The 16,518-nt window shown below is 41.0% G+C and overlaps 1 protein-coding gene across 2 annotated transcripts in view; it reads left to right on the top strand.

The window, feature by feature from the left end:
- The window catches only part of CMYA5 (cardiomyopathy associated 5), a 104,140-nt gene that overhangs the window by 72,836 nt on the left and 14,786 nt on the right, over window positions 1–16,518 (top strand). Inside the window, exon 9 of one of the 2 annotated variants that reach the window (XR_010157201.1) lies at window positions 29–244. Coding sequence is in view for 1 of the 2 variants with exons in the window: in XM_001137947.7 (XP_001137947.6) it covers window positions 29–176 (148 nt within the window). In the remaining variant the exon portion in view is untranslated. The remainder of the gene's footprint in view (window positions 1–28; window positions 245–16,518) is intronic. The other variant, XM_001137947.7, reaches the window with a different exon arrangement.

The raw sequence follows: 16,518 nt of genomic DNA, 5'->3' as shown, positions 1-16,518 counted from the left end.
CACGACTGTCCTGACTCTCTTTCTGCAGCACCCTCCACCCCTGTGATCCGCGCTGAGGACTGTACTGTGTGTTGGAACACAGCCACTATCCGATGGCGGCCCACCACCCCAGAGGCCACGGAGACCTACACTCTGGAGTACTGCAGACAGCACTCTCCTGAGGGAGAGGGCCTCAGGTAAGGGGCCCTCTCCTGAGGGAGAGGGCCTCAGGTAAGGGGCCCTCTCCTGAGGGAGAGGGCCTCAGGTAAGGGGCCCTCTCCATGGGAGAGACTGCCCAGAGCCCAGTAACCAAGCTCTGGGTCCTAAACTACCCTCTAACTTCTGCTCACCAAGGGAGAAATGCCGTCTAAAATCCTGCTGAGCTAATGAAGCCGCTGACTTGATTTGCAGCTCTATCACAGTTCATCAATGAACTCCAAGTTTGTAATAAAACACAGGCTACAATGCAGAATAACTCCCTTGTAAGAAAAATGTATGTGAATTTTAATGATAGAACATTCTTTGAGGTATATTTAACTTCAGTCATTAGACAGGATTTATGCATATTTTATGGGTTTTTTACTAGCTATATCAGAATCCGTACCACCTAACTCAGGAAACTAATAGTGAGTTTGTGTATAATGTAAATCCGAATGTCTCCATGATAGATTGGTAACATTAAGGAGCTAATTACATATATATTATCATGGAGACATACCTGCCTCTCCAAAAGCATGAAATATGTAAAGAGATTCTTCTAGGAAAAAAGAAATGTGACGCTCTCTCACCAAGATGCTGAAGCTGACATTCATCAATAAGCGGCTGTGCATCCACTAGGCATTTGGTAAATGTTAACTTATCTACCGAGGTGGTGTTTTCTTAGCCTCCCACCTCCTTGCTGTGGAGCAGCTTCATGTACCATGATGCATATTCAGATCATTCTTAATACTCATATTTTGATAGAGAGGTTTTTAGGTTTTCTTTTAAACCAAGTTTATTGAGATAAACTACTTTGGTAGGATATGGAACTTAGGAATAATGGTATGAAACTAGACAGCTTTTTTTTTTTATTACACTTTAAATTCTGGGATATGTGTTCAGAACATGCAGGTTTGTTACATAGGTATACACATGCCATGGTGGTTTGCTGCACCCATCAACCTGTCATCTGTATTCGGTGTTTCTCCTAATTCTATCCCTCCCCTACCCCCCTGCCCCCAAAAGGGCCCCAGTGCATGATGGTCCCCTCCCTGTGTCCATGTGTTCTCATTGTTCAACTCCCACTTATGAGTGAGAACATGAGGTGTTTGGTTTTTTCTTCCTGTGTTAGTTTGCTGAGAATGATGGCTTCCAGCTTCATCCATGTCCCTGCAAAGGACATGAACTCAATCCTTTTTTATGGCTGCATACTATTTCGTGGTGTATAAGTGCCACATTTTCTTTATCCAGTCTATCATTTGGGTTGGTTCCAAATCTTTGCTATTGTGAATAGTGCCGCAGTAAACATATGTGTGCATGTGTCTTTATAGTAGAATGACTTATAATCCTTTGGGTATATACCCCATAATAGGATTGCTGGGTCAAATGGTATTTCTGGTTCTAGATCCTTGAGGAATCGCCACACTGTCTTCCACAATGGTTGAACTAATTTACACTCCCACCAACAGTGTAAAAGCATTCCTATTTCTCCACATCCTCTCCAGCATCTGTTGTTTCCTGACTTTTTAATGACTGCCATTCTAACTGGTGTGAGATGGTATCTCATTGTGGTTTTGATTTGCATTTCTCTAATGACCAGTGATGATGAGCTTTTTTTCATATGTTTGTTGGCAGCATAAATGTCTTCTTTTGAGAAGTGTCTGTTCATATCCTTTGCCCACTTTTTGATGGGGTTGTTTTTTTCTTGTAAATTTGTTTAAGTTCCTTGTAGATTCTGGATATAAGCCCTTTGTCAGATGGATAGATTGCAAAAATTTTCTCCCATTCTGTAGGTTGCCTGTTCACTCTGATGATAGTTTCTTTTGCTGTGCAGATGCTCTTTAGTTTAATTAGATCCCACTGGTGGATTTTGGCTTTTGTTGCCATTGCTTTTGGTGTTTTAGTCATGAAGTATTTGCCCATGCCTATGTCCTGAATGGTATTGCCTAGGTTTTCTTCTAGCGTTTTTATGGTTTTAGGTCTTACGTTTAAGTCTTTAATCCATCTTGAGTTAATTTTTGTATAAGGTGTAAGGAAGGGGTCCAGTTTCAATTGTCTGCTTATGGCTAGCCAGTGTTTCCAACACCATTTATTCAATAGGGAATCCTTTCCCCATTGCTTGTTCTTGTCAGGTTTGTCAAAGATCAGCTGGTTGTAGATGTGTGGCATTATTTCTGAGGCCTCTGTTCTGTTTTATTGGTCTATATATCTGTTTTGGTACCAGTACCATGCTGTTTTGGTTACTGTAGCCTTGTAGTATAGTTTGAAGTCAGGTAGCATGATGCCTCCAGCTTTGTTCTTTTTGCTTAGGATTGCCTTGGCTATGCAGGCTCTTTTTTGGTTCCATATGAAATTTGAAGTAGTTTTTTCCAATTCTGTGAAGAAAGTCAGTGGTAGCTTGGTGGGGATAGCATTGAATCTGTAAATTCCTTTGGGCCGTATGGCCATTTTCACAATATTGGTTCTTTCTATCCATGAGCATGGAATGTTTTTCCATTTGTTTGTGTTCTTTCTTGTTTCTTTGAGCAGTGGTTTGTAGTTCTCCTTGAAGAGGTCCTTCATATCCCTTGTAAGTTGTATTCCTAGGTATTTAATTCTCTTTGTAGCAATTGGGAATGGGCATTCACTCATGATTTGGCTCTGTGTTTGTCTATTATTGTTGTACAGGAATGCTTGTGATTTTTGCACATTGATTTTGTATCCTGAGAATTTGCTGAAGTTGCTTATCAGCTTAAGGAGATTTTAGGCTGAGATGATGGGGTTTTCTAAATATACAATCATGTCATCTGCAAACACAGACAATTTAACTTCCTCTCTTCCTATTTGAATACCTTTTTTTTCTTTCTCTTGCCTGATTGCCCTGGCCAGAATACTATGTTGAATAGGAGTGGTGAGAGAGGGCCTCCTTGTCTTGTGCAGGTTTTGAAAGGGAATGTTTCCAGTTTGTTTTATTTATTTATTTATTTTTGAGACGGGGTGTCCCTCTGTCAACCAAGCTGGAGTGCAGTGGTGTGATCTCGGCTCACTGCAACCTCTGCCTCCCAGGTTCAAATGATTCTCCTGCCTCAGCCTCCCGAGTAGCTGGGATTACAGGCGCATGCCACCAAGCCCCGCTAATTTTTTGGGGTATTTTTAGTAGAGACGGGGTTTCACCATGTTAGCCAGGATGGTCTCAATTTCCTGACTTGTGCTCCGACCTCCTTGGTCTCCCAAATGCTGGGATTACAAGGGTGAGTCACCGCGCCTGGCGCTTCCAGCTTTTGCTCATTCAGTGCGATATTGGCTGTGGGTTTGTCATAAATAGCTCTTATTATTTTGAGATACATTCAATGAATACCAAGTTTATTGAGAGTTTTTAGCATGAAGGGGTGTTGAATTTTATTGAAGGCCTTTTCTGCATCTATTGAGATAATCATGTGGTTATTGTCATTGGTTCTGTTTATGTGATGGATTATGTTTATTGATTTGCATATGTTGAACCAGCCTTGCATCCCAGGGATAAAGCTGATTTGATTGTGGTGGATAAGCTTTTTGATGTGCTGCTGGATTTGGTTTGCCAATATTTTATTGAGGATTTTCACATCGATGTTCATCAAGGATATTGGCCTGAAATTTTCTTTTTTTGTTGTGTCTTTGCCAAGTTTTGGTATCAGGATGATGCTAGCCTCATAAAATGAGTTAGGGAGGAGTCCTTCTTTTTCTGTTGTTTGGAATAGTTTCAGAAGGAATGGTACCAGCTCCTCTTTGTACCTCCGGTAGAATTCGGCTGCAAATCTTTCTGGTCGTGGGCTTTTTTTGGTTGGTAGGATATTAATTACTGTCTCAATTTCAGAACTTGTTATTGGTCTATTCAGGGATTCGACTTCTTCCTGGTTTAGTCTTGGGAGGGTGTATGTGTCCAGGAATTTATCCATTTCTTCTAGATTTTCAAGTTTATTTGCATAGAGATGTTTATAGTATTCTCTGATGGTAGTTTGTATTTCTGTGGGATCAGTGGTGATATCTCCTTTATCATTTTTTATTGCATCTATTTGATTCTTGTCTCTTTTCTGCTTTATTAGTCTGGCTAGTGGTCTATTTTGTTAATCTTTTCAAAAAACCAGTTCCTGGATTCACTGATTTTTTGAAGGGTTTTTTCATGTCTTTATCTCCTTCAGTTCTGCTCTGATCTTAGTTATTTCTTGTCTTCTACTATCTTTTGAATTTGTTTGCCCTTGCTTCTCTTGTTCTTTTGATTGTGATGTTAGGGTGTCAATTTTAGATCTGTCCCACTTTCTCTTGTGGGCATTTAGTGCTGTAAATTTCCCTCTAAACACTGCTTTAGCTGTGTCCCAGAGATTCTGCTATGTTGTGTCTTTGTTCTCATTGGTTTCAAAGAAGTTATTTATTTCTGACTTAATTTCATTATTTACCCAGTAGTCATTCAGGAGCAGGTTGTTCAGTTTCCATGTAGTTGTGTGGTTTTGAGTGAATTTCTTAATCCTGAGTTCTAATTTGAATGCACTGTGGTCTGAGAGACTGTTTGTTATGATTTCCATTCTTTTATATTTGCTGAGGAGTGTTTTACTTCCAATTATGTGGTCAATTTTAGAATAAGTGCAATGTGGTGCTGAGAAGAATGTATATTCTGTTGATTTGGGGTGGAGAGTTATGTAGATGTCTATTAGGTCTGCTTGGTCCAGAGCTGAGTTCAAGTCCTGAATATGTTAATTTTCTGTCTCATTGATCTGTTTAATACTGACAGTGGGGTATTAAAGTCTCCCACTATTATTGTGTGTGAGTCTAAGTCTCTTTGTAGGTCTCTAAGAACTTGCTTTATGAATCTGGATGCTCCTGTATTGGGTGCATATATATTTAGGATAGTTAGCTCTTCTTGTTGTGTTGATCCCTTTGCCATTATGTAACGGCCTTCTTTGTCTTTTTTGATCTTTGTTGGTTTAAAGTCTGTTTTATCAGAGACTAGGATTGCAACCCCTGCTTTTTTTTTTCTTTCCATTTGCTTGGTAAGTATTCCTCCATCCCTTTATTTTGAGCCTATATGTGTCTTTGCACATGAGATGGTCTCCTGAATACAGCACACCAATGGGTCTTGACTCTTTATCCAATGTGCCAGTCTGTGTCTTTTAATTGGGGCATTTAGCCTGTTTACATTTAAGGTTAATATTGTTATATGTGAATTTGATTCTGTCATTATGATGCTAGCTGGTTCTTCTGCCTGTTAGTTGATGTAGTTTCTTCACAGTGTCGACGGTCTTTACAATTTGGTATGTTTTTGCTGTGGGTGGTATTGGTTTTTCCTTTCCATATTTAGTGCTTCCTTCAGGAGCTCTTGTAAGGTAGGCCTGGTGGTGACAAACAGCATTTGCTTGTCTGGAAAAGATTTTATTTCTCCTTTGCTTATGAAGCTTAGTTTGGCCGGATATTAAGTTCTGGGCTGAAAATTCTTTTCTTTAAGAATGTTGAATATTGGCCCCCACTCTCTCCTGGCTTGTAGGGTTTCTGCAAAGAGATCCGTTGTTAGTCTGATGGGCTTCCCTTTGTGGGCAACCCGACCTTTCTCTCTGGCTGTCCTTAACATTGTTTCCTTCATTTCAGCCTTGGTGAATCAGATGATTATGTGTCTTGGGGTTGCTTTTCTCAAGGAGTATCTTTGTGGTGTTCTCTGTGTTTCCTGAATTTGAGTGTTGGCCTGTCTTGCTAGGTTGGGGAAGTTCTCCTGGATAATATACTGAAGAGTGTTTTCTAACTTGGTTCCATTCTCCCTGTCACTTTCAGCTACACCAATCAGACGTAGATTTGGCCTTTTCACATAGTTCCATATTTCTTGGAGGCTTTGTTTGTTCCTTTTCATTTTTTTCCCTCTAATCTTGTCCTCATGCTTTATTTGATTAAGTTGATCTTCAGTCTCTGATAACCTTTCTTCCGCTTGATTAATTTGGCTATTGATACTTGTGTAGGCGTTAAGAAGTTCTCGTGCTGTGTTTTTCAGGTCCATTAGGTCATTTATGTTCTTCTCTAAACTGGTTATTCTAGTTAGAAATTCCTCTAACCTTTTTTCAAGGTTCTTAGCTTCCTTGCATTGGGTTAAAACATGCTGTTTTAGCTTGGAGGAGTTTGTTATAACCCACCTTCTGAAGCCGACTTCTGTCAATTAGTCAAACTCATTTTCTGTCCAGTTTTGTTCCCTTGCTGGTAAGGACTTATGATCCTTTAAAGGAGAAGAGGTGTTCTGGTTTTTGGAATTTTCAGCCTTTTTGCACTGGTTTTTCCCTCATATTCGTGGATTTATCTACCTTTGGTCTTTGATGTTGGTGACCTTCAGATGGGGTTTCTGTGTGGACGTCCTTTTTGTTGATGTTGATGCTATACTTTTCTATTTGTTAGTTTTCCTTCTAACAGTCAGGCGTCTCTGATGCAGGTCTACTGCAGTTTGCTGGAGGTCCACTCCAGACCCTGTTTGCCTGGGTATCACCAGCAGAGGCTGCAGAACAGCAAAGATTGCTGCCTGTTCCTTCCTCCGGAAGCTTCATCCAATAGAGGCACCCGCCAGATGCCAGCTGGAGTTCTCTCGTATGAGGTGTCTGTAGACCCCTGCTGGGAAGTGTCTCCCAAGTCAGGAGGCATGGGGGTCAGGGACCCACTTGAGAAGGCAGTCCGTCCCTTAGCAGAGCTTGAGTGCTGTGCTGGGAGATCTGCTGCTCTCTTCAGAGCTGGCAGGCTGGAACGTTTAAGTCTGCTGAAGCTGTGTCCACAACTGCCCCTTCCCCCAAGTGCTCTGTTCCAGGTAGATGGGAGTTTTATCTATAAGCCCCTGACTGGGGCTGCTACCTTTCTTTCAGAGATGCCCTGCTAAGGGAGGAGGAATCTAGAGAGGCAGTCGGGCTAGAGTGGCTTTGCTGAGCTGCGGTGGGTTCCACCCAGTTTGAACTTCCTGGAGGCTTTGTTGACACCGTGAGGGGAAAACTGCCTACTCAAGCCTCAGTAATGGCAGACGCCCCTCCCCCCACCAAGCTCGAGCATTCCAGATCGACTTCAGACTGCTGTGCTGCCAGCGAGAATTTCAAGCCAGTGGATCTTAGCTTGCTGGGCTCCTTGGGGGTGGGATCCACTGAGCTAGACCACTTGGCTCCCTGGCTTCAGCCCCCTTTCCAGGGGAGTGAATGGTTCTGTCTTGCTGGTGTTCCAGGAGCCACTGGGTTATGAAAAAAAAACTCCAGCAGCTAGCTCAGTGCCTGCCCAAATGGCCGCCCAGTTTTGTGCTTGAAACCCAGGGCCCTGGTGGTGTAGGCACCCGAGAGAATCTCCTGGTCTACAGGTTGTGAAGACCATGGGAAAAGCATAGTATCCGGGCTGGAATGCACTGTTCTTCGTGGCTTCCCTTGGCTAAGGCAGGGAGTTCCTCGACCCCTTGTGCTTCCCGGGTGAGGTGATGCCCCACCCTGCTTCTGCTCACCCTCCATGGGCTGCATCCACTGAGATGAGCTGGGTACCTCAGTTGGAAATGCAGAAATCACCCACCTTCTACATTGATCTCGCTGGGAGCTGGAGACCAGAGCTGTTCCTATTCGGCCATCTTGCCAGCCACCTCTAGACAGCTTTAAATAAAGTGCGTTATTTAAGCTCTTGTTTATCTTCATGATCAACAACTATTTATTTAGTTATGATGTGAAATTTTATATGACTGAACAATGATGATAGTTTCTTTCAAGTTGAAGACAGGCTTCACAAAATAATGATCAAAGGATGAATTAATATCGGGTGGGGGACGTTTTGGTGGGATGTAGGCATTTAAGCAGAAGCGTAAACATAATAAGTGTTCAAGAAACAACATCTGTTTTAATGTGCCAGCTGCTGGAAGGCAGGCTTCGGTATTAGCAAATAGCTTAGAGGTGAACTCTGGCCAAAACAGAGGGAGAGAGGAAAAAAAAAAAACAAAAAAAAACAGACTTTTATTGAGCATTTACTATGTGCCAATCACTAGCCCAAGTACTTTAGGTATGTTGCCTCATTTAATCCCCACAAAAACTCTTAAGATAAAACAGACACTTTGAGAGGCTACTCAGCTCATATTAGCAGTCAGGATTTAAACCTCATTTTGTGAGATTTCAAAGTCTAAGCTGTTAACCCTTGCTTTACGTCACTTAGGGGAGTCCTGGACCTTAACTGTGAAAACTCATTGATGCTATATGAGAAGAACCCTGTATCAGAAGTGCCAGAGTCCCAGAGTAATCTCTCCCACCATTTTCTACCATCTGTAAGGAAAACCCAGCTCTTTCAGAGGCAAGATCAGCCTGCTAATGAAGGCTCTGAAATGACTCATTCCCTTAATGGCATCCGTCCCCAGTTGGCATTTGCATAAATCACATCAGCACAGTTGGATACTTAAATCAGCAGAAATCTGGAAACCCTGAGACCTAGTAGCCATCTCACTAGGGAACAGTGATGTCATCTCATAAATATGGCTACAAGGAGAAGGGATGGGGGGATGGCGTTCCATTGAGGGCCTTCATCTGGCCAGGAACTTGCCTACTCTCAGTGAACCTTCTCAGCAATCCTATGAGGCAGTTAGTGATCGCCACTAAATCAGACTCAGAGAGGTTAAATAATCTGGCCAAAGTATGAAATGATGGAGTCAGGGTATGGAGTCAGGATTCAAACCCAGGCCTGTCTTCTTCTTTCCACTAGTTTTAAAACTGCTGCCCTGAATAGACTGAGGCATCCCTCAATAGCCTGATGACTGGGTGGTACCATGCATCCTTAGTTTTCTCTGTCCCATGAGAAACATAGATATGAAGAGAGAATGCACTACCATTCAAATCCCCTCTCGTTAATGTTTTTCCCTTCCCTGATTATCCTGGGGACTTTGCAACTAAAAAAAAGGAAAAAGAAAAGAAAAGACTCTTTCTGATAACAACAATGCATTCCAAAAAATCCTTTGCAAAAGCCAAAGAAACCAATGACAGTTCCATTTGTAGGAAAAAAAAAAAGACCATCCACCAATTTCATTAAGACCAACATCGAGCTTATTAAAACATAAGGCTTGTCGTTAGCTTATTCTATTTGAGATCTTGCCAATCAATTCATTTTTATTTTTCTTGTTGCAGGCAAGCATATTAGGGGCTGGCTAAGCAAAAATCTGTAATGGAACAATACAAGGGGTTCTTTGCTATTGAGTGGTTATAGTCCAGCAAATTTAGAAATAAAGGGAAGTTGCACATGCGAAGCCCTGTTGATAGTTTAATGCTGGGTTAGATCTGGAGTTGCTTTCCATTTAGGTACTAAGAGGCCCCTCAGTGCCAGGAGGTGCAACGATATGTTCAGTCCATAGCCCAGGTTTGACTCTCCAACCTCTGGATCCCTGCTGAGTCTGACAATAGTTGATTTTTTGAGGCAGGAAAAAATTTATTGGCCACAAATTACTATTCTGTTCATTTGCTAAGTCTACTGCTGACACACTGCATCAGAGCCATCCCCCATCAATACAGGCCTCAATATCTTATTCCCTAGGTTGGCATCAACAGACTGAAATAATTCATCTTTAATCTCAGAGTCCCAGGACTGCAAAACTCATTTTTATCTCTTTGGTTCTTTAATGTAAGAGTTCAAGACGGAAGGAAAATTCTGCTCTTTGGGAGTGGCCATGTGTTATGGTTCTTTTGACCATCTGGTTTTCACAACCAACTTTAAAACATTCTTTACACGGTCCGATGCTTCAAAATTCTGTAAAACATTAACTATTTAACTACGATCTGTGTAGTTCAATCTCTAAGATGTCAGTTGTGGAGAACAAGTCTTACAGTAGAATTGATGTATGAAGAAGCTCAAAACTTGATCATCTCTAGTCAATAAATGCAAACAATTCCTCCTTTTTGTCCATTATATTAGAACCCCATTCTTCACTTTGATTCTTTGCACAGCAATGGATAAAGTTACTTGGTCTCTGAGAAAGAACAGCAAGCCAAGATTTGTTTGATCTCACTCCTTTGTTGGTTCCATGAAGGGATCATTGTGTGAAGTTGTCATCTCAGTGCCTATGACAGTGCCTGGCATATTGTAACTACTCAATAAATATGTGTTACTGGAATGAGTAAATATCAATTAGCATCAAACACATAACACTGACTAGTAAGAAAAGTAAGTCTAGCTTTGAGGATAATCTCTTATTTAAAATGAGGAAAAAAAATAAATTGTGCCAGCAAAGTAAAGAAGAATGGATGAATTAATTGTAGTGCTTGGATATTTAACCAGGAGATAGGACTAGTCTAATCTGTGGACTGGAAACCTTCCCATGGGTAACTCATAGGGAAGGACTTTACAAGCTTATTTATCCATTGGTTATATAACCCTTACATAGGTTCTGGATTTCATGCAAAAACTCTATAGTACTAAACTAGATCCAAAAATTGATCCAGAGGTCCCTGAGGGAAATTAGGGGGATCAAAGATTACTTCCATTTGTTGTGGTTTAGTTTAACTGAGCCTGGACCATAAATGGGGTATGAACGGGGAACTTATCTATGTAGATACTCAATAAATGTCTGTTTCACGAATGAGTGAATGAATGAATGAATGAATGAAGGGGATTAACCAATCTCTTTTTGTCGTTGCCCACTTCAAGCCATCTAACTGGCTGGATCTCCAGCAAACAAGATAGGGAGCAAGAGCTAAATGAGTTCACATTTCTTTTCCACCCCCAATCCCCGATAAAACAAGCAGGCTTCAAAGCTCTGGTATGGTGTAGGAAGACAAGTTGAAAGGAAATGAAAAACAAAAAGGCAAAAAAAGATGAGTAATATTAAATCACACGCACACATGGAGAGAGGGCATTGGTTGTCCTCTAGATTGGAGAATCTAATTTTGGTTGCCAGAATAGAAACACATCCATCTTCAGACCTGCAGTCCTTCCCCAGGTATAATGGCCTCTGGCGATTCCAATTTAAGACCAAAGGTGCTAGTTGAACTTTTATGGTGGGCGTTTGAATGGAATGAGCCTACTGTGCCCCCAAGTTACATGACGCAGTGTCTGAAATAGCTGAGCAACTGCCTCCATTCCATAATCCTCACAGAAAACATTTGCATATTTTTGCGTGTGGGCACCGAGGCTCGGTCCCAGCAGTCGGCCCCTGTTGGGTTTGGGGTAGGCGGGAGTGACAATCCCCGGCTTGTGCGCGGGGGCTGAGGGAGCTCCTACTCACCTTCTTCCTGTTTTTCTTTGAATGCTCTCCTCAGGTTGGGTGGGCTCAAAACACTTTCAAAAATTTTCCACCGTTCTGCTGTTTCCTCAGCTGTTCTGTCTCTCCTGTGTGGAGAGAAGTCAGAAGAAGTGTGGGTGGAGGAGGGAAAACTGAGAGAAATATAGTACAGGGATTAGCTGTGTGGGCTGCAGCGAGAGAAGCCGTGTATTGAATGACAAATCCGTGAGAGTCAATACGCCAGAAAGTAGCTGGGAGTGAGTCTCCTGCTCCCTGGCCCTGGCTGAGGCTATGGGCTGGGGAGACACTCCTGGGGCCATCCTCCAGGGCAAGCATTTCCAGGGAGTTGGGCTCAGGGTGCTGGGCCTGTGAGCTCATATTCCTCGTTCTTCCAGCTTTTGGGGCCCCACCTGGTGGAGCAGGAACAGAATTGCCTGTCATAGGTGGGTGTTTTCAGCTGGGGACACCCACTGCTCTGTCTGTAGAGTAAGGACAAATAAGGGTAAGTTTCCTAATGAACTTAGTGCGGAGTGAGGAATCCCAGCATTTTTCTTTTCTTTAAATCTTTCTTCCTAAGCCTTCAGATGGATAGGTGATGACTGACCAGTGGTCAACAGCAAGAGATTGGAGCTTCCTTGCACCCTGTGGCTAAAGGAGGCAGTCATTCCTGCTCCTAGCTTCTTCACAGGGTGACAGGAGGGTCACTGACATGATTGGGCCAAAATTCTTATTGAGTAATTAAAAGCTAGTCACCAATCTGTATGTGAAATTGTTTTCCTGACCCAGTTGTCATATCCCTCTGTAGGGAGCCTTTGGGAGAGGGAGTTATGCGAAGATGATTCCCCATCGCATCCCCCAGTGTCTTGGCGTTTGGCTTTTCCTAAATGAAATCTTTCTTCCCAAATGACCCTTATTTGACTTTGATCATGTACAACACCTCCTAGTTGTACAGTAAAACCTCAGTCAATGGAAACCCAATCAGTTCCTTCACTTCTAACTTAGGCCTGTCAATTTCCAAAAGTATTCAGTTTGTCCACAATGAAAGACCCAGACATAGTAGAACCAGTAAAACAATCCTGTGAGAACAAGAGCCAAATAATGCAGGACTGAAGAGACTGAAAATGAAGAACTGAACCTCAATGGAACACAAAATTTAAATCTGAACTTACTGGCAGCTAAAGAGAAAACAGGAGAGAGGGGGAGACAGCAAGAGGAAAAAAAGAGATTACATAACTCATCTCTTTTTTTAAAAGGAAGCACATTTCACTAAGAGAGACAATTATATTTCTTGACATTCAGCTCTAAGATGAATTTTTCATGTAGATCTTTATATAAGGGCTATTGAACAAGATAATAGTGATTGTCTTTAAGAGCAGTTTTACAAAAGCTGCAAAAACGTTCTCTGTATAACCATTATTTTAAACAGGATCTGAAAGCATAATGTGAAGTCACCATTCTGGGCAGGCAGTTTTATGAGGATCTCAAGGAATTGTTTGCCTGTGTGACTGTGGAGGGGTAAAGGAGGGCCTAGAGAATCCAGAGGAATGAATGTTACTAAGCTCCTGGGATTCTCTGCCTGGAATATAAATGATACCGTTCAGCCTTTGGAGGGTAACTATAGAGAAAACAAAAATCTAGAATCTTTCTGCTGGGACCTTTGGCTTATGCTGATTTTGCAAGAATGTTTAATTATAGGAAAGCCTAAGCCCCATGGTTGTCAGGATTCAGCCCCCATGTTACTTTTCTACAGTGTTGTGAACTAAGAGTGATGTTAGTTCACACCTGTAATCTCAGCACTTGGGGAGTCTGAGGTGGGAGAATCACTTGAGGCCAAGGAGTTCAAGACCAGCCTGGCCATTCAGCCCCCATGTTATTTTCCACACTATTATGAACTAAGAGTGAGACGCTTACCATCGAGTCTCATAATATCATCATTTATCAAAAGAAAAATAGTTCTGTTCAAAAATTTTTATTTACCAACTTTTTAAGAAGGAAAATCTTCTCAATCCTGATTTAACCAAGTGTTTCACCTTAAACAAAAAGTTCCATATTGACAGTTAGTTGAGATTTTATAAGTAGCTTCACACAGCCATGGCTATTCAGTTAGTTTTTTATATTTAATGTTGCTCATGTTCTCAAGTAGTTTTTTTTTTCCTTCCCACCCCTTCTTACCCCGCATTATCTTATGATTATTTTTCCCAACCTAAATGATCATACAAATCAACCGGGATGCTTACTAAACACCTAGATTCAAAGGCCCCTCTTAAAATTGCGATTCAGAAGATCTAATATGCCCAGGCAGGCTTGGGGAACACTGCCTTACCAGCTGGTCCTTCAGGGCCCAGCCATGTACTCTGTTCACAGTTCACACTATGTGGTGTCGACTGACTGCCTGAATGTTGGTGCTGTCAATGTGAATGTCAGTAAAAGCCAACTGTGTTTTTTAAAAAACAATACCTACTTAGCCATCTGTGGTATACTGCAGTGACGACACTAACTGTAGGCTGCTCCTAGGAATCATGGCACTGGATTCCTCCATATTGTTTGTACACAGGCCGCCCCGCTCCCCTGGGGAGAAAGCATGCTTAGATCCAGGGGTTGGACATGGTGGTACAGAGAACAGCCACACCCTGTAATTGCCAACCCCTCAAGTTACCTTAAGCACATACATACTCCTTTCCTTTTTTTCCATCCCATACAAATTGCTGAATTATCAAATTCCTGGAGAAGCTACTTTACAGTGTTCAAACTAATGTCCCCTTTGAGATTGTGCAAACACATTCAACCAACTCCTGAACTTCTGAGCTGGTAATATAGCTCTTAAAAGTAAAATATTTAATTAAATTTGGATAGAGAATATGTATTTATGGTACAAATTAAAAAGATACAAAAGAGAATACAGTGGAAATTAAGTCTCCTTTCTACCTATCCTTTACCTACCCAATTCTCCTCCCCAGAAGCAATTACTGTTACCTGATTCATATTGATCCTTCCAGATAGTCTGTGCACATACAAACATCTACAGTTTTTTAACAAATGGTAGCATACTATATATGTTTCACCACTTTGCTTTCCTTGCTAAAAAATATTCCTTTGTGAGCATCCCATATCAATACATATGAAACTACTTCAATTAAAAAAAAATTTTTAGGCCAGGTGTGATGGCTCATGTCTGTAACCCCAGCACTTTGGGAGGCCGAGGTGAGTGGATTGCCTGAGGTCGGGAGTTCAAGACCAGCCTGGCCAACGTGGTGAAACCCTATCTCTACTTAAAAAAATACAAAAATTAGCTGGGCGTGGTGGCAGGCAGCTGTAATCCCAGCTACTTGGGAGGCTGAGGCAGGAGAATTGCTTGAACTCAGGAGGCGGAGGTTTCAGTGAGCCAAGATTGTGCCATTGCACTCCAGCCTGGGAGACAAGAGTGACACTGCATCTTAAAAAAAATAATAAAAATAAAAAAAATTTTTAAGTTTTATTTTATTGTTTTAAGAATATAATTTAGGCGGGGCACAGTGGCTCACGCCTGTAATTCCAGCACTTTGGGAGGCCGAGGCAGGTGGATCACGAGGTCAGGAGTTCAAGACCAGCATGGCCAAGATGGTGAAACCCCATCTCTACTAAAAATACAAAAATTAGACAGGTGCAGTGGCAGTTGCCTGTAATCCCAGCTACTCAGGAGGCTGAGGCAGGAGAATCGCTTGAACCCGGATGGGGCAGAGGTTGCAATGAGCTGAGATCATGCCACTGGACTCCAGCCTGAGTGACAGAGTAAGACTCCATCTAAAAAGAAAAAAAAAAGAATATAATTTAACTTATTTACCAATTGAGAGGCATTGAAGTTGTTTCTATTCTCTTGCCATCACAAACAATGCTGCAGTAATAAACCTTGTGCATATATCATTTCACAAATGTGCAAATATATTTGTAAATTAAATTATTAGAAGTGGAATAACTGGTTAAAAAGTGTGTACATTGTGAATTTTGATAGATATTACTGAACTGTCTCTATAGAGGTTGTAGTTGTTTATTTGACTCTGACTAGTAGTGTATAAGAGTGCTTAGTTCTTCATACCCTTGCCTAAACATGGGATGATAAAACTTTTGATCTTCTGACAATTTGTAGAAAATGAAATCTTATTTTAGTTTAACTGTGCATTTCTTTTATTAGGTTGAACATCTTTTCATATGGTTCAGAGCCACTACAGTACTTCTTTTTCTATAAACTGATCATTTCCTAGCAATTTTTTTTCTCTTGGATTGTGGTATTTTTTCTTTTTGATTTGTAGAAGCTCTGTTTTTTTTTAAGGAAGTTAGCTTTCCTATTAAGATATAAGTTTCAAATCTTTAAAAATTTTTTACCGTGCATATTTTTTATAATAATTGAGTTGGATTTATCAATCTCTTTTGAAAATAGCTTTTAACTTGGGTAGCATATTTTAAAATGCCCCCCTGCCGCCTGCCCCCCTCTCTCTTTCTGTGTGTGTGTGTGTGTGTGTGTGTGTGTGTGTGTGTGTATGTTTATTCACTCATGTTTTTTTGTAGTAGCCAATACAGTAATTTCATTTTTAAAAACTAGGTATTTTATCATCTGGAATTTATCTCAGTAGATTGTGTGAAGTAGGAAATCCTCCTTTTTTTTTTTTTTTTTTTTTGTTTGGCTATCTAGTTGTCCCATCAGGAAAACCCATCATTTTCCCTTCTGATCTGAAATACTTCCATTATTATACACTCAAGAGACTATATGTTTGGGTCTATTCCTGACCTTTATAATCTGTCTATTGATCCATCTATTTATGCCCCAGGACCATACTGGTTTTATTATTGTAGCTTTATAATTTAGAATTCCTGGTAGATTAGGTTGCCGCTTCCTGACTTTTTTTTCTATTTGCTAGTTTGTATTTGATATGATCTTTAGAATCAGGATGCGTAGCCTCCTCCATCAGCCTGCTCCTGACAATTTGTTATTTTTAGAGATCATGTTAAATTTATAGATTAACTTAGGGAGAATTAAAATTTTTATGATGTTGCATTTTCCTATCCAAGAACTGATGTGCCTTTCCCTTCACTCAAGTCTTTTTTTGTTTCCCTCAGTAGCATCTTAAAAAATGTTCTTTATATAGATCTTATATCTTTATATATTTTTATGTCTG

The sequence above is a fragment of the Pan troglodytes genome, chromosome 4, assembly GCF_028858775.2.
Source record: "Pan troglodytes isolate AG18354 chromosome 4, NHGRI_mPanTro3-v2.0_pri, whole genome shotgun sequence".
Classification (NCBI taxonomy): Eukaryota; Metazoa; Chordata; class Mammalia; order Primates; family Hominidae; genus Pan; species Pan troglodytes.
Note: the sequence above shows the minus strand (reverse complement) of the source record. Positions and strands in the feature narration are given on the sequence as shown.